Source organism: Salvia miltiorrhiza, chromosome 7, assembly GCF_028751815.1.
Source record: "Salvia miltiorrhiza cultivar Shanhuang (shh) chromosome 7, IMPLAD_Smil_shh, whole genome shotgun sequence".
NCBI classification, from domain to species: Eukaryota; Viridiplantae; Streptophyta; class Magnoliopsida; order Lamiales; family Lamiaceae; genus Salvia; species Salvia miltiorrhiza.
This window is the reverse complement of record NC_080393.1, coordinates 57,389,006-57,410,891: the sequence shown is the minus strand read 5'-3', so window position 1 is coordinate 57,410,891 and position 21,886 is coordinate 57,389,006. Positions and strand designations below refer to the sequence as shown.

General features: G+C 39.3%; 1 protein-coding gene and 2 long non-coding RNA genes across 4 annotated transcripts; 1 reads left to right on the top strand and 2 right to left on the bottom strand.

Annotated features, from left to right (window-relative positions):
- Window positions 1-517: 517 nt before the first annotated feature.
- Window positions 518-4,513, top strand: LOC130995091 (uncharacterized). Of its 2 annotated transcripts, XR_009092044.1 has the most exons (6): window positions 518-784; window positions 1,928-2,016; window positions 2,699-2,750; window positions 3,012-3,091; window positions 3,216-3,269; window positions 3,831-4,513. It is a non-coding gene; the product is annotated as an uncharacterized LOC130995091 (long non-coding RNA). The 2 variants fall into 2 exon arrangements; XR_009092043.1 differs by lacking the exon at window positions 2,699-2,750 and having other exon boundaries at window positions 524-784.
- A 57-nt stretch (window positions 4,514-4,570) lies between these two features.
- On the bottom strand, window positions 4,571-7,095 carry LOC130994483 (putative late blight resistance protein homolog R1B-17). Its single transcript, XM_057919526.1, has 2 exons — window positions 6,753-7,095; window positions 4,571-6,563 (listed from the first exon to the last, which is right to left on the bottom strand). The coding sequence occupies exon 2, from the start codon at window positions 6,395-6,397 to the stop codon at window positions 4,571-4,573; it is 1,827 nt and encodes a 608-aa protein (XP_057775509.1). The 5' UTR covers window positions 6,398-6,563; window positions 6,753-7,095.
- A 7,147-nt stretch (window positions 7,096-14,242) lies between these two features.
- On the bottom strand, window positions 14,243-15,752 carry LOC130995090 (uncharacterized). Its single transcript, XR_009092042.1, has 3 exons — window positions 15,335-15,752; window positions 15,159-15,212; window positions 14,243-14,472 (listed from the first exon to the last, which is right to left on the bottom strand). It is a non-coding gene; the product is annotated as an uncharacterized LOC130995090 (long non-coding RNA).
- Window positions 15,753-21,886: the final 6,134 nt, after the last annotated feature.

Here is a 21,886-nt window from a genome sequence, read left to right as displayed (position 1 = left end):
CCCCCCCAAAAAAAAATTCCTGGGTCCGCCACTGAACATAAGGTCAAGTTGGTCTCCATGGAAATCCTGTTGTTCTTCTACTATCTTTTTAGTTGATTCACTGCAATATTCCAAAGTAATTGATTTCAGCGTTGCTATTTCTCCAACTTCTGAAGGGATCTCCTCCATTTCATCCAAATATCGAAGACGAAGCTCCTGGAGAACTGGAAAGTGGGAGCTCTCTGCCATCTTCCAATTTTTTAGAAGATGACAAGTGTACAATTCCAGTAGCTTGAGGCTCTGGAATTGGCCCTCAATAGTGTCCCACTTGCCTGTTTTGAATCTACCACCACTTAATACTAACTTTTGAAGAAGGGGCAAACACCCTATCTTTTGCAGTATCTCTACCAACTCCAGATTATGAGAGGAACCGAGAGATAATTCCAACTTCTTGAGTGAGTGTGGGAAACTAATCCTCTCCAAATACTCATCAATTTAACAATCTTAATAAGAGAGGAGTGGGGTACTATTGTGAGGAATAGTACTGTAGTAAAAATAGTGCCCATGGCATTTTCGTAATTTTTGTTCCATTTGTGACCTTTTTCCAATATTTGAGTCTTATCTCATCTGATTCACAATTTTTTGATTTTCACTTTGACCATCTGATACAATTCCGGCGACGAAAAGAAAAGAGGAGTTATGCCGTAAGAATCTCCCCCAAATTCAACGGTGAAAGTGCAAAGTCAGATCAAAATTCAACCAAAATCCACAACAGAGAAATCCATTACACCAGCAAAATAAGGAGGTGAGCTTTGATTTCTTAAACCTGCATTTTATCATTAAATTTTCTGATGAACCCTAGATTTTTTTCACAAAACTGAGCACAGCACAACACAATAGAACTATAGTCTTGGGGCTGGGTTTCTTGATTTGTTGCTTGCGTTGAGGGTGCGGGTTGGCGTTGGCATCGGCAGCAGCTTAGGTGTGCAGGGTGGGTCGACGATTGGGAATTTGGCTGAGTTGTGGCTCAATTTCTTGTGTTGTTGTCTGTGTTGAGAGTGCTGGTCGGCAGCATCGGCGCAGTTTTCTTAGCTGCTGATTGTCGGGCCGAGCTGAGGAGAGTGGTCGATGATAGGGAACGGCGGTGAGATATAGGCGGACGGCTGATTGATGGAGAGAACAAACCGTTCTGGTTATTCGCCGGAAATTAAGAAGAAGAGGGATTTGGGATTTGATAGCCGGGGATGAGATTCATTCTCTGTTGCAAATGTGAAGTGCAGAGACAGATGAAGCTGTGAGACAGTATTGACAGGGTACACAAAGAGAGGTGACTATGGGTGCAACCGAGAATGAGAGAGTAGAGATAGCACCGTGGAACAGGGGATTTTAACTAAGTCTCTATCTTCGATTGATAATAATAGTGTGTGTTTGGAATGGATCATGAGTACAGACGATGATAATGAAATATTGTTGGATTTGATGATAAGGATTAAGGAATGGGCCTAGAGTTTTAACTTAGACTTATTTTGATTAATTAATTGAATATAATTGATTTAATTATTGTTTGATTAATTTATTACTTTTGCAATGTTTAATTATTGAAGTAATTTCCGTAGGTATATTGGAAGTACTGGACAAAAATATAATTGGGTGCTTCCAAAATAGGGATGCTCGATATAATTATGTCAATAGGATTTTAGTTAATTTTTTAATTATGAATAAGTAGGATTTTAATTAAACTTTGATATTCTTAATTTTTCATGTACTAATTTTTGTACAAAATGTAGTAGTATTAATATGATTTGTTTGATGTCCTCAAGGGGACACCAAGCGAAGCGAACTCCTGTTTGTAAACAGTGAGGTCTAGGGTTTAAACTCCACCGCTCCCCCTCCCCAGTAAAAAAATAAATATGATTTTTTTAAATATTAATGTGATTCTTTTTTCTAGATTATTCTCAGGCACGTGCTCATTCGCCGACATTCACTTCTACAAGAGTTACATCTCCTCGGGCATAGTGAGCATTATCTTGCACTTGGGTATGTCTCCATAACATGCATTTTCTCTCTTACTTATTGAAATCACGATAAATTAAAATGTAGTATTAGTTTTTAGGGTCCATGTTAAAATGCATAAATAACTTGAGCTTGCCTATGGAACAGAAATTTTTCAAACACACCAACAAATTATGCCAATAGATCATATACTAACACACCATCATAAATATAGAACTATAGCTCTCGAGAATCTTAGGTATACTATCATGTAGCCCAACTCAAGACAGTACCCTCACCTTTTCTGAGTTTGAAATAATTTGACAGTAATTGAACAAATAATTACTCTCTCCACCTGGATAATCATCAAATTCAATACTGGTAACTAAAATTGGGTTTAAGTAAATAGCATAGCTACAAGAACTCTATAAGTGATTTTGGAAATGAACTACAAGGTCGAAACTTTAGAAAAGCAAAACTACTTTTAATTAGGAAATACCTTTTTTTGAGACGTTAATTAGGAAATTCCTTCGTAGCAGGATTGGTGATTGTAAAGGAAGTGATATTCCCTAATGAAGGAAAAAAAAGATGCTTCATCATTAAATAAGGAGTTCTATAGTTTATTCCTAATTTCCTACTAGGTGATTTGCTCACCTTTTCTGTTGGATATTTTGCATTCTTATGATCTCCAACATTTATTTTTAGTTTCTAATTTTGTGTTTTCTAGCGTTTTGTCTTTCTACTCCCAAGAAAGCTATTCCACTTCTCCAAATTTAACGGTGCGCTTGGTTTTGTTCTATTTTTTATTTGTGGTGTGATATTTTGTTTTCATGTGTTTTGCGCCCTTCCATTGTATTTAAAACTTAAAATGCATTTCCCAATTATCGTTTAGTTATAGTAATCATTTTGAAGTTTAGAGAATGAGATTTATTACTCTAGGATTAGAACTTGGGTTATTGCCTTTAGCCTTTAGATTTTTTAAGGATTTGTTACCTAGTGTTATATGGAGATTGTTATTTTTGGTTTCTGATTTTTGACAGGTGCCCTCACGGTCCACTTGTCTTTGCTCACATCGAATTTTGTTTGCTGGAACACTTTTCATCCATTAATTGCACCTTCTGTAAATCACTACCCTACTTGGTTCTCAAAATAGTATTTTTGTGCTCTATTTTCTTTTCATATTTTATTGTACCACTAACTAAATTACTGAATTCTCATTTTGTGACCTTGGTCATGTTTTTCAGATATCTTGTTATGGCGAAAAGAAGATGTGCGTGTGCTTTCAGATAAGGTTGCTGGTGAGCTTTCTTTGTATTTTTCTTTTTTCGGGGCTCATTTGTATCGGTTGCACACTTACCTTTAGTTTATTTGTTCCATGTCTTAGGTTTAGAGTATGGTGCATGGTAATTTTAATTCTTCTATAATGCATGTTGCGAGCTGTGTTGTCACACCTGCCATGTACTTCTCAATTCTTTGTTGCTTGTATTTGTTTTGTTGGGAATTTAATATTAAATCTTTGTTCAAATATCTTACACGGACATGTGACAACTTCAAAACATTTACGTTTTAGCTTACCTTATCCATGTGCAACTTTTATGGCTATGCCACTTATTTTTTGCCATGAGTGTTCACCTGCTCTTACTACTCGGTCGAGAAGCTTGAGAGGTGCATAATTATATTTGTTGTGTCAGTGTTTAGATTTGCACAATTCAATTTATCATTATGTTAGATTGTTTAGTAAGTGGTGTTTCTATTAATTTTTTTTATTGACTGTGGCTTGTAATTTTCAAATAAAAAATCAATAAAAAGAAAGATGTGTTATGTTGTTGTTGACACTGGTGGCTATTCCAATCTCATAGGTGGGCTGCGTGATCTGGATTGCCGTTACATGATGCGCTAGCACCTGTTGCGAAATTTGGACTCCGAGGTATTTTTCTCACAATGACTTGTAATCCAAAGTGAGTGGAGATTCGAAGTGAATCATTTCCTGTTGAAGAGAGTCATAATAGAGTTGATTAATATGCAAGAGTTTTCAAGAGTAAAAAATGAGTACTTGAAAAGAGTCATAATAGAGTTGATTAGTTAGCAACAGTTTTCAGAGTAAAAAATGAGTACTTGAAAAAGGAAATCGTAAAAGTCTCGTTGTTTGGGGTGGTTGCTGCTTTTCTTTATGTGGTCGAATTTACTCCCACATGTTCATTGCAGTGGTTATTCTTAGCAAAATAAAGGTGAGTATAATAAAGGTGAATATTCCACATGAAACAACGATGTTAATAGTTGAATGAAGTCATCAACAATACAGGATTTTATGCAAACACAGTATTGTTTGTCATTACTAAGCACCAACAATTGTATGTGCTTTGTACAATTCTATCTATGACTTTTGGTAGTACTACACCATGTCAGTGACATTTCATTAACGTTTTGAGGTTGTCTTTTGTATGTACAATCGTATATGCCTCGATGTAGGTTCCGGTTGAAGGCACTGTGTATATATGATGCATAATATCTTAATATTTAAGTAGTTTGTATTTCTATTGTACTCTGTAGATTGCTACAATGTTTATGAGATTATGACTTGTGGAAATTCTCCTACAAGTCATAGTATAATATGGCTACACTTGGAAATGATTTGATTAGCATCGTTACTGATCCCATAATTCACGGAGCAATTATAGAAACACCGCGTGCTACGCGGTGTAAAATTTCTAGTATATCCATAAAAAGAGAAGTGGCAGATCAAGTTTTTCAATTTACTCAGGCACTGAAGATAGCTCAAACAGTTTGCTCTCTCCAATGGTTTCAATGCACCCAAAAACCCCACATCTTCCATATCGTAGATTAGACGCAATTTCTTGAGATTGGGAATTCTTTTAACCACCTCCTCATTCAAATACAAATTCTTTACTCCTTTGAGCGTTTGTAGATTCTCCATGATAACGATATCATCACTCGGAGGATCTGGGAGAATCATTCCTCCTATATCCACAAACTCGAGATGCCTAAGTTGATGCAATTTCCAAATCTCAATCGGTGCAACAACTTCAGACCCACGCACATAAACAATTAACGTAGATAGATTCCAAAGCAAATTGATTGAAGACGGGAATTCAGACTCCGAAGCAAGACTAACAGCAATGTGCCGTGAGTTCACCAATTCAAAAACATCGTCTAGTAAATGAACACCAGATCCGAATTGAAGTGTATCTCTATCATATGCTTTAAATGTTCTCAACAATCTAAAATTGTAAGGCCTTACAAAGTTTTGTTCATTCTGATCGCCTATAATAGAACGAGCATGTGACAAAGATCTCGAGACTTCGCTTGTTACCCAACTTCCAGCATTTTTTAAAACAACCCGACGACATTCCTTATCTATGACTGAAGGAGTCTTTTCTATGATATGATAAAACCTCTCCTTTTCAACTTCTTTCAAGCACACATCCCTCAACAAATCATGAATCTTACAAAATTTTACATTTCCACTAAACACCCCCAACTTATCAACGAAAATCAGATTTCTATCTACCAACTCCTTCAAGTACTCTTCTGCTATTGTTTCCCAACATTTTCCACTCACGGGTTTTAAAAATCCTTCTGAAACCCATAGCTTCTTTAGCATTGAGACACGAATTGAACGATCTTCCTTAAAAACACCCATATACAAAAAACATGGCTTCAAATAGTTGGGCAGATATGTATAGCTCATTCGCAATATTTTCAAGCAAAATTCATCATTATTCGTAATCACAATTGAATTTAAATTTTTCTCTATACGCACCCAGTATTCTCTCGTGCGCTCAGATTTTGCCAAAAGACCTCCAATTGTAACAATTGATAAAGGAAGCCCTTTACAATTTGCTACAATTTTTTTTCCAATATCCTCCAACTCAAGTGGAGACCTTTCTCCCCCAAACACAGTGTTGGAGAACAAAACCCAACTATTAGCCTCATCTAGAAATTTCATACCGACGCCATAATACTCATCCAGCTGTAAATTCAAGTTTGACAGCCTAGTTGTTACAATTATTCGACTCCCATTTTTGGATTCAGGAAAGGAAAACCTGATCTTGTCCCACACCTCTGTGCTCCACATATCATCCATAATTATGAGATACCTCCTATTGTATAAATAGTTATACAATTTTTCTCGCAATTTGTCCTCACTCAGATCATCACTAACTGAATCCCCACTTGCTTGAAAAAGAACTTCTCTAAGTGTTTCTCTAACATTATAAGTTTGAGAAATCGTAGTCCAAGCACGAATATGAAAATGCTTTTTAACAACCGCATGCTCAGATACATGTCGGGCAAGAGTGGTCTTACCAATGCCGCCCATCCCCATAATTGGGATGATTTGGCGACTGTGTTGATCTCCGGTGAGCTTATCCAGCACTTCATCTAACACCTCTTGGAAGCCCACCATTATGCTTTCCTTGACAGTGGAAGAGGAGCCAGCATGAGTTGATAAGACCTTTCTCTCTGCAGTTGAGCTGCGGCAGCAATCTCCATGGCTTCTTTCTTGATCACATTCATTGGCTGCAGGATATGCATAAGAGAAACCAGAGCTCCATAAGCCGCCATGGTTAACTCTTTGGATGCAGACACAGAATGTATATATTTATGGGAAGTGTGAATAAAATATATGATACTATAATATTTGAGTGGTAAAAGAAGGCAACCAATTGAGATATGAAACTTTTTATAGCAGATATAGATGAACAAGTCAAGTGCAGCACTATTGAAATCAATTAAACCAGTTGCGGTTGTTTGGTACAGACCTTTCCCTGCAGTTGAGCTGCGGCTTCCTTCTTGATAAAATTCATTGTTTCTATCACTTGTTGTAGATCGTGATAGAAGTCCTCGTTAGTAGTTGCAACTGGACATCTTCCAATAATTGTGGATTGGTTTTCAATTTGAAACACAATTTGGGATTCAATGACATCTTCAGCTGCATAAACTGCATCAGCAATGCGACGCTCCAATGGATCCGCGTCATGGTCATCCACAACTGGGGAAATATAAGAATCAAGAAAATCCTGCAAGAAGGTGACAATTTCAGTGAGAGATTCAAGTTGCTGTTTGTGGATAGAAATTGGAGGGGAAGGATGTTTTTCAAGGCGATCTATGATATGCATAAGAGAAAATTCTGCGTAGCTTCTACTTAATATATTTTCTCACTACTTCATCGCAAATGTTAAAGAAAAAACCGTATATAAGAAAGGTTGATTCAAAAGAAAATTCCACCCAATATCTTACTAACCGTCACTGTTAGAGTTATTTTACTCTATTTAATTTCCGATTTTATTTATATATTTTGTCTTCTTCATTAAAATAAGTTAGCATCTGCACCCCGCGCAAAGCACGAGAAATATTTTTATATTTATATATTTGTATAAAATTTATACCAACTCAATTATCATACTTTATAATTAGTCGAATTTCACAATTTTAGAAATAAATAAAACAAACAAATAAAAGAATAAAGAAAAAGGAAATAAAAAAGAAAATGTATAGTTTTACAAATAAATCTTCAATTTACTATAATTAAAAAATTTCCACTTAATCTTGAAATTGATTTGAAATTTATTTCAAATTAGAAGTTACCTTTTTAATATATATATTATCAATTTTTCTTATTTTTGAGAGAATATATTTCATTTATTTTGCACCTTTATAATTTCAGTTATGGGCTAAAAAAAATATGAAGAAAAGTGTTTGGCTAAGCTTATTTTATAGAGCTTATAAGTTTTTGGAGCTTATATGATGTTTCAAAAGCCTATAAGATGTAGTAGTTTCTTATTAGCTTATAAGTTTTCAAAGTGTTTGGGTAATTGAGCTCATAAACTAAAGATTTGGAAGTTTTCAGGAGCTTCAGGTCTCAAAATTAACAAAGAAAAATCACAAGTGTTCATTGGAGGTGTCTCAGACCCGGATAAACAAGAGATCCCCGATCTCTTCGGTTTTCCCCTTGGCCATCTTCTGATCAAATATCTTGGGATCCCCCTTGCATCAAAAAAGCTTCTTGTTAATCAATATGAGCCATTTATTAAGAAAATCTTTGATTCGATCAATAAACGGGCTAACATAAGCTTATCTTTGGCAGGTAGACTTGAGCTAGCCAGATCAATCCTTCAAGGGATTGAGTGTTATTGGCTACAAATTTTCCCACTTCCCTCGGGTGTCATCGATCGGATCAATAGAATGGTCCGCAAGTTTGTATGGGAAAACTCTTCCAGCTCGGTGGCGTGGAAAAAAGTGTGTAGACCAAAAGAAGAAGGTGGCCTTGCACTAAGGGATCTCACCATCTGGAATAAAGCATTGTTGATCAAGAACCTTCGGAACCTTCAGTCAAAAGCCGAGTCCCTTTGGATTCAATGGATACATGTTGAGTATATTAAGGACCGCAACTTCTGGCAAATTCTGGAACACAGGTGTGACTCGCCACTCGTTAAGAATCATCTGAAAATAAGGGACGAGGGACGCTCTGTTGGCAAAACACAATAATGAAGAACAACAGGCCATAGACCGATTAGAATCATTGGCAACCAACAACCTCATGGCTGAAGCTTATGAGTTCTTTCGCCCCAACAGGGAATCTGGCACAAAGTAATCTGGAAGAGCTTCATTCCACCCCGCTGCTCAATAACTATGTGGTTTGCCCTACAAGGAAGACTTAAAACAGTGGACCGTATCGAGGGAGTGTCTAAACTCTGTTATATTTGTAATATGCACAATGAAACACATGACCACTTATTTTTTAAATGTGCAGGAACCAAGAAAGTATGGGATCTCATCCGCGAATGGCTTAAGCTTAGGCAACAAATGAGCACAATCCCTAGTGCTATCAAACACCTTATGGCTAAAAAATAAGGATCTGCAATAATCCAAAAAGCTAAGTCGGTGGCATTAGCTATCATAGTCAATCACATTTGGTTTGCCTGCAACAAAGTCATCTTTGAGGATGAACCCTTCGATATCAAAAGGATTATCAAGAACATCCAGAGTGATACTTATAGATGCCTCAACGAAATCTTCCCTCCGGAAGAAGTGCGAGCTCACATGGAACTTAACACTCTCGTGGCAAATACAAGGGGCATAACCCGATGACGTTATCAGCTCCTCTCCATCGAGACCGGCAGTCGGCCTTCGACCAGAGCCTGCCTAGCGGCTTGAAAAATAGGGGATAAGTATAAACGGACTTGTGCCTTGTTTATACCTATTGCACCTAACGCATTTGAACAAACAATATCACAAACGCATTTGAAGCAGGCTTTCATCACATTAGTGTTGGAGCTCGAGTTGTGATGCTGAAGAGGAACCAATTGTTGCAGACCCCAAACAGTCTTATTTGATTTATAATAGTATGTCACTTCATGATTGATGTAGCTACAAGGCGAAAATGAAAAAAAAAAAAAAAAAAAAAGGGGCCTTTAAGAAAATGAAATTTTGAGATTTTTGTCATCAAATAGAGATAGCACGTGATTGTCTTTCATGCCCGCGTGACTACATACCTTCAATATTAATCCCTTCGTCCCAATAGTAGTGTCTCATTTTTCTTTTTAGACTGTCCCATTAGTAATGTCTCATTCCCTTTTTGGCAATATATGATCTCTGTATACCTAATATTTAAATGATTTTCATCAACCCACTTTATCTACTTTTTACACACTCCTTAATCTCTGTGCCCAAAAGTAATAGGACACTACTAATGGGACGGAGGGAGCAATTATGTACAATAAACTAAATAACAAAATCATTAATAACATCTTTAATCTCACGTTTACCTATCCTAGAAAATATGTTTTGAGTATCTCATTTTCAATGCACAAAATTGTTAGCATGTTTAATATTTTTGCATACATGGTAATCGGCAAATATAATTTTATCAATTTTAATTTAAAAATAAATAAATAAATTATATTCACGCTATAGTAACCGGTATACTTAACAATATCCTATATCTACTAGAAACATTGAGCCCATGTTTGGTTGCGTGGAGGTTGAAAATGAATTCAATTAATTAAATCAATTACTTGTTGTTTGGTGTGGATAATAAAGTAACCATTACCCTTACTTGAGGGTAATTCAGTCACCTAATTTGTTATCCTTCAAAATAGAAGGGAAACAAAAGAAAGAAAATCTCTTACTAATGATTCATTTCCATAGTTAAACCAAACACTCAATAAAATTAATGGTTATTGTTACCATTTCACTCATTTATTTGATTCCATTTCCTTTCCATTCATCTACTTGGACCAAACGAGCATCAAAATTAACAGTATGAAGTTTTGACAGACTCAAAAACTTCTACAATTAACTTAAATCGCCATACCAAACACACAAGATCATAGATCATCTCATATTTTATCACATTAATTGTTCCACGAAATGTCATATACACCTGCAGTATTTCATATGTGTGCCCTAGCTCACGACAACCCTTGTTGGAGACCTCAAACAGTCTTCATAATTCCATTCAAAATATTCTCAAACAGAATACATGCTGATTTGCAATGGTATAGCAATTGTGAGGTCATAATCTGTCCATGCAAAGTGATGATAAACAATACCGATTCTAATACTCTTTTAACTTAACCACATCAGACTATTCTTATGCAGAAAAGCCACATAACCTTTAGTATAGTTTTGCGGTAGCTCTATGGAGTCGAGTTGATGCGTATCAAGATTGTACAAAATGCAATACCTCCCAGAATAAAAGACGCCAAACGTCCTGGGTTCGAGTCCTCTGTCGCGCGGTCCTTGATTTTCTTTATTTACTTATGTAATTGATAAAATAAAAAAAATAAAAAAAAAAGACGCCAAAATAGAAGGCCAAAACCTGTGGATATTTAACCCAACCAAGTGGCACAAGAACTCGAGGAGCATCTTTAGGAGCAAACTGTTGAATCCTGCATTCCTTAGCTCCTAACTCGATGTTGGGCAGCGCCTTCCTCCACTCGCCCGTCTCTGCCTTCATCTCCCAAACCTCCCACGACAGATCTCCACACGCAACCAGGAGCGACACACACCTCCCACTCGACAGATAATAATAGTCGCATTCAAGGTGGAGATCCCTTTAGATTTCGCATAAATATCCACACTTAGAAAAATTGATGTGAACCGTTGCAGTGATGCAGTTGAGGAATCTGCTAAAAGAATATTAGAGGAACATGAGGACTATTATGGGGAAGGTGCCCTTCAAGTTCATGTTGAGCTTGGGGATGAGAACAAAGCATGACTGGAGAGCTTGGCTAGTCCTAACTTTCGCGTCAAGAACGAGGAGATAAGGAGAGACAACCATTGTTGAGCTGAAAGAGACAATCCAAGAACTATATATTTCTGGAAAATTTTAGTTTTCCATTCACAAATATCGCTTATATGTTCTGAGTTATGGTTAAGTATTTTGTGTGAGATGTTATTGTACTTTCAAAGTTTGGTAGATGATTTTCTGAAATGGTGAACTTTTTTGAAAATGAACCTATTTTTGCTGATTTGGTGTTTTGATTGGTTAAAACGAAATCGTACTTAGGTTCATTTACACTACAAAAAAAGCGCTGATTACCGACGGCTAAATGCCGTCGGTAACAAAAGACGGCCGCCGGTAAATAGTGTTACCGGCGGCGTTAACGGCGGCAATCTCCCGCCGCTAAACGGTTCGTCGGCAACGACAATAACGGCGGCGAACATCCGCCGTCGGCAGTTAACGGCGGCGATGCCGCCGGAATTGTCGCCGTTAAACGGCGGAGCCTAGCCGGAGAAATAGCGGCGGCAGACACCGCCGCTAGTTACCGAGGGCTATTTTGCCGTCGGTAGAGAGCCACCGGAGTCCGGCTGACCTTGCCGGAAAACTACCGACGGCGATTACCGCCGCTAACTAGCGGCGGCGAATCGCCGTCGGTAACAATCTACCGCCGGCCGGTGGTTCACGCCGGAGGATGGCCGGGTATTTACCGAGGGGAAATGGCCGTCGGTAACTACCGACGGCGTTTTGCCCACGGTAATGTTTTTTATTTTATTTTTTTATTTTATTTTATTTTATTTATTTATTTATTTATTTATTTATTTATTTTATTGTATATTGTATATCCACAATTTATTTCCGTATTTATACGGTATTGCATACTTTAGACGAACTTCCCAGTCGGCGACCCGACTTCCCAGTGGGTCACCCATCTTGCTTGTGCTATGTGTCAAGCACGCTTAACTTTGAAATTCTTTTCGAGTGATCACCAGTACAGAACACTCGTATTATTGATATATCTACATCTATTAATTCATTTAAATGCTATATACTCACTCATATAATTATAATCTTTGAATATGTGGAGATAATACCTTAAATATGTTGTTAATTAGTGAGCGAGTTCGTTTCGGTCCTTATTTTTATCGTCGGTAAAATATTTAATTAATATTTAATAATTAATTAATTAATTAATTAATTATTATTTTTTTTTTTTTTAACATTAATACACCAAAAGTGTTTTAATTTGGTTATTATAATGTGATTTGAATTTATTTGTTTATGTTAAATGCAATCATCATCATCATTGCCATAAATATATAAAACATTTATAGTTTTAATAATTAAAGCACTTGAAATATATAGTTCAATAAAACATAAATTTGAAAAGAAAGTGCAAATGTAATTTTGTTTGAAAACATAAACATAAGTCTAAGCATCATCATCATCATCATCATCGGCATCAGGGTGTGGAGGTGGCGGAGCATTATACATCCTCATAAACGCCTCCAATTGAGCCACGCGGTCCTGCATCTGTTGGCGTTCTGCTTGCTCTGCCGCCATGCGCTCCTCTATCTGTTGGCGTTGTGCTTGCTCTGCCGCCAATCGCTCCTCCAGCGTGGAGATCCGTGTCTCATAAAGCTGCTGAGACACCGCAGAAGTGCCCGTGCTGCGGATAGACCCCCTACTAGCCTGACTCTGCCCGGCACTCCCGACGCCGTAGATCCGTGACCTATCAATTTGCACCACCTCCAAATACACCTCGTCTAGCCGCTCCTGTCGTCCTGTGGCAGCGGCCAGTCGATGAACCTCGGCCTAATACATACATAACAATGCATAATTGTTAGAAAATAAATACATTCACTAAATATTTGAATAAACTTAAACACTTACGTCAATTCTAGCATCTCTCTCCGACGTATAACTTCCGTCGGCGTACGTGTGGAGGCGGAGGAAGGTGGCATAGTTCGGTGCATCCTGGGGAGTACCAGGATCCAAGCTCTGTATATGCATTTATATAAGATAAATAAGTTATATTAGTCAATATATTAATTTAATTTATATACTTAATTATTTGTTAATTACATACCATATACTGCTGCAGGATACGAGTCGACTGGGACCCGCCCACGTGCCTACTGATCCCTGTACCCTCCCCATCGGGCTCGGACATCCGGTTGGCACGAGCTCGAGTTGAAACAGCCTCAACCTCGGGCTGATGCCAGTAATCCCGGAGTCCAGTCCAGAAATCGGGAGTCATCCAGACGGGCCTAGACATCTCTCTCCCTTGGCTGATACACTGCTTGAGAGTTGTCTTGTAGTCGCTCATCATGTCGGAGTACCTTTTGCGGGCTTTTGTCTCCCACATGATCCTCACGTCATGCTCATCATCGGGCTGCCACGTAAACTCTTTCTGTTGAAAGAAAGATAATTAATTTAATATCAAACATTTTAACAATTTAATATGATATATTTAGCGGGAACTTGTTTCTTTCTGCGACTCCCAGATGCACGCAAGCTGTCCTTATATCGTGATTGGTCACAGAACATACAACTATGTAGCTCACTAGTTTCCCCCCAATACAACATGCAGTTATTAACACAGCAATCGATCTTCTCTACTGGCAAACCCAAACCACGTAGATTTCTTTTCGTACTATAGAAGTCTTCTGGACAATTGTTACCCTCTGGTAAAGCAGCTTTCATCATCGAAGACATCTGATTGTAAGTCCTCTCTGACATGTGGCTTTCAGTCTTTATGCTCATGAATTGAGTCATCCAACTTAATTGTGAGTACGTGTCACATCCTGCGTACAATGGAGTATCCGCTGCATCCAACATGTTATAAATCTGTTGAGCGTCATTATTGGGCGGCTGCTCCAGATTTGGAGGATCTTGATAATTACTAGGTCCAGCATGGTCATGCACCATCCTTTCGTAGTTATTGTATAATCCATCATCCTCATTCATTATAGCATGTTCTCTCGGCATAGACAGCGGTGCTTCCCCGTGATAAACCCAAACTTTGTAATTCAGGACAAATCCACGCCTACTAACATGTTCTCTGACCGTAGGTACATCTAAATACGCTTGATTCTTGCACTTCTTACACGGGCACCTAATGTTACCTTGTCCATCTGTGTACGCCGTTTGATTGAACGCCCACTCAAGGAAAAACTCAAGCCCCGTTTCAAATGCGGTACGATCATTGTATCTCGCGTACATCCACGTACGATTATCACTCATTCTTGCAAATTCTAATTGAAAAAAACAAATAAAACATAATAAATTACTTGAAATCTAACAAAATTTCGACAGCATAACCCCACTATCCTAACTACCAAGTGCTCGACTCTACCAGCAACTATAGTGACCATAGTGGTCCTAATTTACTAAGCCTATACTAGGTCTACCCGACCCCCCAATGTCGAAGCAATAATACAATACAAATAAAAGCAATAAAAATCATGGTAATTAAATTAAAAACAATCATTTGTAGGGAGAAGATCCTTAAGAAATAATCAATTTCTATCCCAAAGGGAGAAGATCCTTAAGAAATTGATTAAATCTATCCCACAATATATATATATATATATAATAATATAACATTTCATAAACACATAGCACATAACATTGAATTTAACAAAATTATCCAACATATATAAATTATTCTAACAAACAACTTAAACTAATTGATTAAAATTAATATAATTTAAAATTAATCATGCTTCATAATTTAAAATTAAACTAACAACATCATATATTAAATGGATTAATATAATTTAAAATTAATCATGCTTCATATAATTTAGTTATAAACAAAATCTATTATAAATTAATTAACTATATATAACAAATAATTAAATCTATTTAATTAATATATAATTAAATACATAAATAAATTCATAATTAAATAATTAAATAAATAAATTAGAGAGCGTACGGTGGTGGTTTCCGGTGGGTGTCGTGAAGAAGGCGGTGAAACGAGGTCGTCGAACTACAATAAATAATATAAGTGAAATTATATAATTATATATATATATATATATAATTAAAATTAATTAGATATATATATATATATAGATCTAGAGAGAGAGAGAGAGAGAGAGAGAGAGATACCTGCTGGGTCGGCGGCGGTCGGCGGCGGCGGAGGCGGCGGCGAAGGAAGAGCAGCAGCAGCAGGGGAGGGGCTGGGGGGGTAGTTTCTGTTCGCGTGGGGGGGTTGGTTGCGGCGCAGAAACTGAAAAAATGGGCAAACCCGCTGCCCTATATTTTAAAGGTTACCGACGGCAAATGCCGCCGCTATCTAGCGGCGGGGATTTTGCCGCCGTTAAGTCTATAAATTTAATTAAATAATGCGTATTTTAACATTAACGGCGGCGACGCCGCCGTTACATACCGGCGGCGAGTTTGCCGTCGGTAACTGGCCGGTAATTTCAAAATTTCGGGTCGCCTGCAATGCCGCCGCCTTGCCGCCGTTAGCTACCGACGGCAAAATCGCCGCCGGTAGTTTTCGCCGGTAAATACGCGCTTTTTTGTAGTGTTATCTTTATGTCAACTTGATATTTTAAAGAAAAATATTATTTTAGTTAGTAAATTTTAGGGTGTTACAAATGCCGAAAAGCAACCGAAATTCCCTTTAAATTGCCCTAGTAAATAACTCAAGCTATCAAATAAACAACAAATATAAACACCAAAGACTGGACTGTAATTTAAGAAGAATGTTATAAATAATAATGTTTCTAAACTCTCTTAACTTAAACCAAATATAAACAATAATAACAATAATACTCTTTTAACTGAGCCATATCAGATTATTCTTATGCGGAAAAGCTTGATAACCACGATAACCACCAATATAGGATTCTGGTAGCTCTATGGAGTCGAGTTGATGCGTATCAAGATTGTACAAAATGCAATGCCGCCATTCCCTCCCAAAATAATAATATTCGTCAAAATAAAACGCCAAAACTTGTGGATATTTAACCCAACCAAGTGGCTTAAGAACTCGACCAGCTTCAGGAGCAAGCAGTTGAATCCTGCATTTCTGAGCTCCCAAGTCGACGTTGGGCAGCGCCTTCCTCCACTCGCCCGTCTCTACCTTCATCTCCCAAACCTCCCACGACAGATCACCACACGCAACCAGGAGCGACAGACACCTCCCAGTCGACACATAATAATAGTTGCTTTCATGGTACTCATAAGGGGCTTCACTCAGTGTAATGATCTCCGTCTCCACATCCATCGTTGAGCAGTATCTCCCCCCTCCCCAATGCAAGAACCCTTCACTAGTCAAGGGAGCCTTACAGAAAAAAAATGACATGACATGGTCGGGGAGGTGGTGAACCCCGACGTGCCTCCAGGATTCATCGACTCCAACAGTGAGCACGTCAAGACCATCGTAGTCAGCTGCTAGGCGTGGTGGCGATTGGAAAAGAGCGCACAGTTGAATCACTTTATATGCCGAGGAAGCTGGGAGGAGGAATGACTGCTTCGTTGCAGGATTCACAAGGAGGCAGTAATCTTTGGCATCCATCTCCAGAATCTCCAGAACCAAACCGTTGCAGGTAGCAAGAACTCCCCATTTGGAGATGTGATTTAGCTCAGATCTGTGGATTCCACCGTCTGCCTCGGCTGTTACATAAAGTGGCAGAGCATTATTGTCTAGGAATGACAAAAGGAGTCCATAGGTAGCACCGTGCATCTGAGCGTTGATGAAGGCATGAGAATGGATAATGTGGCACCACTGCCGGCACACGAGCCTCACTCTCATGTAGAGATGATCGGCCGGCAATCGGAGGAGAATTTCGAACAGTAGGTCTGTGGGGAGGAACTCTATGTTTGCTGGCCTCTCCTTTCCAACGTTTATCATATGCTTTTATTGAATACAGATATGTCATATATATTGTCAGAAACATGTATCTTATCTACAAATTTTTGTTCTGTATACATGTGTTTTATGAAACATACATGCATACGGAATTTAATTCCTAGGGTTTCTACCTCCCTTCTTCCCCTCTGGAATTCATCTCTCCGGCGAAGCCTGCCGCCACCGCCGTCGTCCCCGTCGCACCGCGGCCTCCTCTGACTCAGGTAAGCCCCTGTCTCTCTCTCTCGAAATCCCTCTCTCTGTGCCCTCTCTCGATCTCTCTCTCTCTCTCTTCTGGTCAGGCCGCGGCGGCCGCTGCGAGCAGCGACGGCGCATGCAGCGCCGGTGGTCGCCGCCGCCCTGCTCTCCCCTCTCTCCCTCCATCTCGTTCTGTCCGTCTCTCTCTATTTCACTCTCTATCTCCCTTGTTTAATCTCCCTCTCTATCTCTCGCTCAACCTCCCTCTCTCTCTGCTGTCAGTAGCCACCGCGGCCGCCAACCATGCCTCCGCTGCGGTGGCTCTCAGCTGCGGCTGCTAATCCCCTCTCCTCCTTCTTCCTTCCCTCTTCTGTATTTCCCAATTCAAAATCTTATTCTAACAAACTTCCAATCTTAACATCACAAACTAATAGATCTCAAACTATTTTCTGTTCCAGGAATCGGTGATTCGAGAAGGTTTGAAATGGTTTCATTTTTTTCAAAGACTCAGCCTTCTATTATTGAATTTTCTGATTTATAAAAAGGAGTTGGGGGCCAAGGGGTAAAATAGTCTCTTTATAAATATTGTAAATATTTTATTAAATAAGTGGCTACAAAGAGTAAAATGTGGGCTATAAATAGAATTAGCCCATATAAAAATTTGGGCTTTGATTACCCAAAACAATCACTGGCCCAACAACATTACTATTGGGCTCTATAATATAAAAAGAAAAACTCTATATACCTTATCTAGTCAATTAATTCTGTAGAAACTTACTCCTCCATCCCACGAATCTTGACACGTTTTCCTTTTTGGGCCGTCCCACGAATCTTGACGCGTTTCCTTTTTTGGCAATAATTATTACCTTATCTCTCCTACTTTATCACATTTATTATATTCTCTCTCCTACTTTATCACTTTTATTACATTCTCTCTCCTACTTTATCAATTTTATACTTTATTAATTACACACTTAAAATACTAATCCTACTTTATCACTTTTATTACATTCTCTCTCCTACTTTATCAATTTTATACTTTATTAATTACACACTTAAAACACTAATCTACAACTCCGTCTCGAACCCAAACGTGTCAAGACTCGCGGGACGGAGGGAGTACTTATTAAAATCTCTACCCAACATATATTTATAGATAAATCTAATATCTCAACTTTATTTAATACTCCCTCCGTCCCAATAAAAGTGGCCACTTTTATTTGGGCACGGAGATTAAGAAACTTATTGTTATGAGTTAATTGAGTGTGGTCCACCAAGTTTAATTTGATAATTACTTTCCTCCATCTACTTCTTCTCCTTCTCACTGCACCGTCAGATGACGGCAACGGCGGCGCCGGCGACGGCGGTCGCCCCTCGCCCCTCGCCGTCTTCCCCAAATCAGCGCTGCTTCACCAAATTCAAATGACCAAATTCACGAGCAAATGACCAAAAAGGAATCTGTATAATCAAATTCCCCAAATCGCCGTCTTCCCCAAGAAAAAGGAATATGTATAATCAAAAATATGATCCAAATGACCAAATTCACGAGCACCACCACCACCCTTAGATTCAGGAGCACCGGCCACCGCTCCTTCACCTTCACAGGCGAGCGTCGGCTCCCATCAAAAGCCCTAGCCTCGAAATCAGCGCACAGGCAAGCTTCGGAGCCCCATCAAAAGCCCTAGCCCCCAAATCGGCCGCGGCGGCAAAGAGCGAACCTGCGCCGGCCTCGCGGCCCTCCGATTCGAGGAAAACCCATAACGTATCGTGTTCTCCAAAGTAGAGGCGGTGTGTTTAGATCGAGGGTTTGTGAGAGAAGGGCGGCGCCGTGGCTGGGGAAACGAGCGGCGGTGACATCAACGATCTACGCCTCGCCGCCATCAACCACGCCACCTCAGATCTAGGCGGCGGCGGCCACGGGGTGGCGAGAGGGAGAAAGTAGAGGCGAGGGACAGGGAGTTCAGGGGTGGGGCGAGAGGGAGTGAGCAGAGGCCAGGGTGAGGGAGGTCGGGGGCGGCGACCGACGCCAGCGCTGGTGTCGTCTGCTTCTCGTCGGAGAAGAAGGGGGGGGGAGGGGGGGGAGGTCCGCCGCGGTGAGGTAGAGAGAGAGAGACGTGAGAGACGAAAGGATTAAGATTTAATAGTGCTGATAGGTTAAATTAAAGAATGATTAAGACTTAAGTTAATGGGCTTAATTAAGCCAAATAAGGAAAGTGGCCACTTTTAATGGGACACCCAAAAAGGAAATGTGGCCACTTTTATTGGGACGGAGGGAGTAACAAATATATCATAGATAAGGTAGGGCTACTACACTACATTTGTATTAAATATATATAGGTTTTGAATGTATCATGTTGGTATAATCTGTGACAGTGTGCTAACATGACATATATTCCATGAAAATTTTGTTATAGCATATAAAGGAACAAACAAATTTGAGTTTGCCTATTATAGGAAAACTGATTTTGCTTTGCTTTTGAGCTTGTATTACATAATTCCATTCAAAATATTCTCAAACAAAATACACGCTGATTTGTGAGGTCACAATCTGTCCATTCAAAGTGATCATAAATATTCTCTCTCACAAAGTGTTATAATACCATCCTTCAATACACAAAAGGGTAACATGACAAGTCAAAATATTTGGCCAAAATCAAATATCTGCAAATAATTTATAAACAAACTCTTTTAACTAAACCAAATATAAACAATAACAATTATAATACTCTTTAACTTAGCCATATCAGATTATTCTTATGAGGAAAAACATCATGATCTCTACTATAGGAATGTGGTAGTTCTATGGAGTCGAGTTGATGCGTATCAAGATTGTACAAAATGCAATGCCGGCATTCCTTCTCAGAATAATAAGCGCCAAAATAAAAGGCCAAAACCTGTGGATATTTAACCCAACCAAGTGGCTCAAGAGCTCGATCAGAAAACTGTTGAATCCTGCATTTCTCAGCCCCCAACTCGACGTTGGGCAGCGCCTTCCTCCACTCGCCCGTCTCTGACTTCATCTCCCAAACCTCCCACGACAGATCCCCACACGCAACTAGGAGCGACAGACACCTCCCAGTTGGCAGATAATAATAATAGTCGTTTTCATGGTACTGATGAGGGGCTTCACTCAGTGTAATGATCTCCGTCTCCACATCCATCGTCACACAGTACCTCCCCCTTCCCCAGTACACGAAACCTTCACTAGTCAACGGAGTCTTGGTGATGACACGTCGCCTGACATGGTGGGGGAGGTGGTGAACCTCGACGTGCCTCCACGATTCATCGATTCCAACAGTGAGCATGTGAAGACCGTAGTCAGTTTCTAGGCGTCGTGGCGATTGGCAAACAGTGCACGGTGCAATCGCTTTATACACCAAGGAAGCTGCAGAGTATGCAAAACCATACCGGAGCAGGCCATAGGCTACGCCTCGAGGGAATGGTGAGAGGAGGAATGACTGCTTCGTTGCATCATTCACAACCACAAGACGAGGGAAGTAGTAACCTTTGGCTTTCAACTCCAGAACCAAACCGTTGCAGGTAGCAAGAACTACCAATTTGGAGGTGTGATTTAGCTCAGATGTGTGGATTCCACCGTCTACGTCGGCTGTTACATAAAGTGGCAGAGCATTATTGTCTAGGGATGACAAAAGGAGTCCATAGGTAGCATCGTGCATCTGAGCGTTGATGAAAGCATGAGAATGGATAATGTGGCACCACTGCCGGCACACGAGCCTCGCTCTCATGTAGAGATGATCGGCCGGCAATCGGAGGAGAATTTCGAACAGTAGGTCTGTGGTGAGGGACTCTATGTTTGCTGGCCTCTCCTTTCCAACGTTTATCATATGCTTTTATTGAATACAGATATGTCATATATATTGTCAGAAACATGTATCTTATCTACAAATTTTTGTTCCGTATACATGTGTTTTATGAAACATACATGCATACGGAATTTGAGGTGTAACCTAATTTTGAAAGAAAGGCTTGTGCATATGAAACAAGGGAAAATATGAGGGAGGGTGCTTTACCGATTCTATACTAAGAATGTCGGAATGGGGATCCGAATCGCTGCAGCAACGGCGCGGAGGCGGCGGCTTGCGGAAGACTGGTTTCGTACGAAGCATTTCAGCTTGGTTGACACTTGATAGCTTGGAAAAAAAGAAGAAACACGTGAAATCAAAGAAATTGCTTGAAGAGGGAAAAAATTGTCTCTCAGACAATTCGTCGAACACACGGGGTGCAGAACGAAGAAACTAATTTTATTTGATTTTCTATTAGAAAGAAAATCAAATAACTCATGTGCATTACACATTATCCATCCGCTACAAAAATGAAATGATTTCTATGTACATTCATAGAGAGATGAGTATGGCGAGATGAAGCTGCTTCAACTTCCGATATGATGAAGTCAATTTATAGTTGATGGAATGTGGAGCAAATGCCATACCAAATCGATCAGCAGGCGATGGAGATTGAGGCGTTGAAGGGATAATGAATGATTGTGGCGGCGTGAATGAGGGAGAATAGGGCTATACTTATTTAATTAGAATTAGAATTAGAATTAGAATTAGAATGGGCCAATTTTTGGGTTTTAGGTTTAT

Excerpts from the sequence above, each read along its gene's own strand:
- LOC130994483 (XM_057919526.1), bottom strand. The coding sequence starts at position 6,397 with ATGGTGGGCTTCCAAGAGGTGTTAGATGAAGTGCTGGATAAGCTCACC.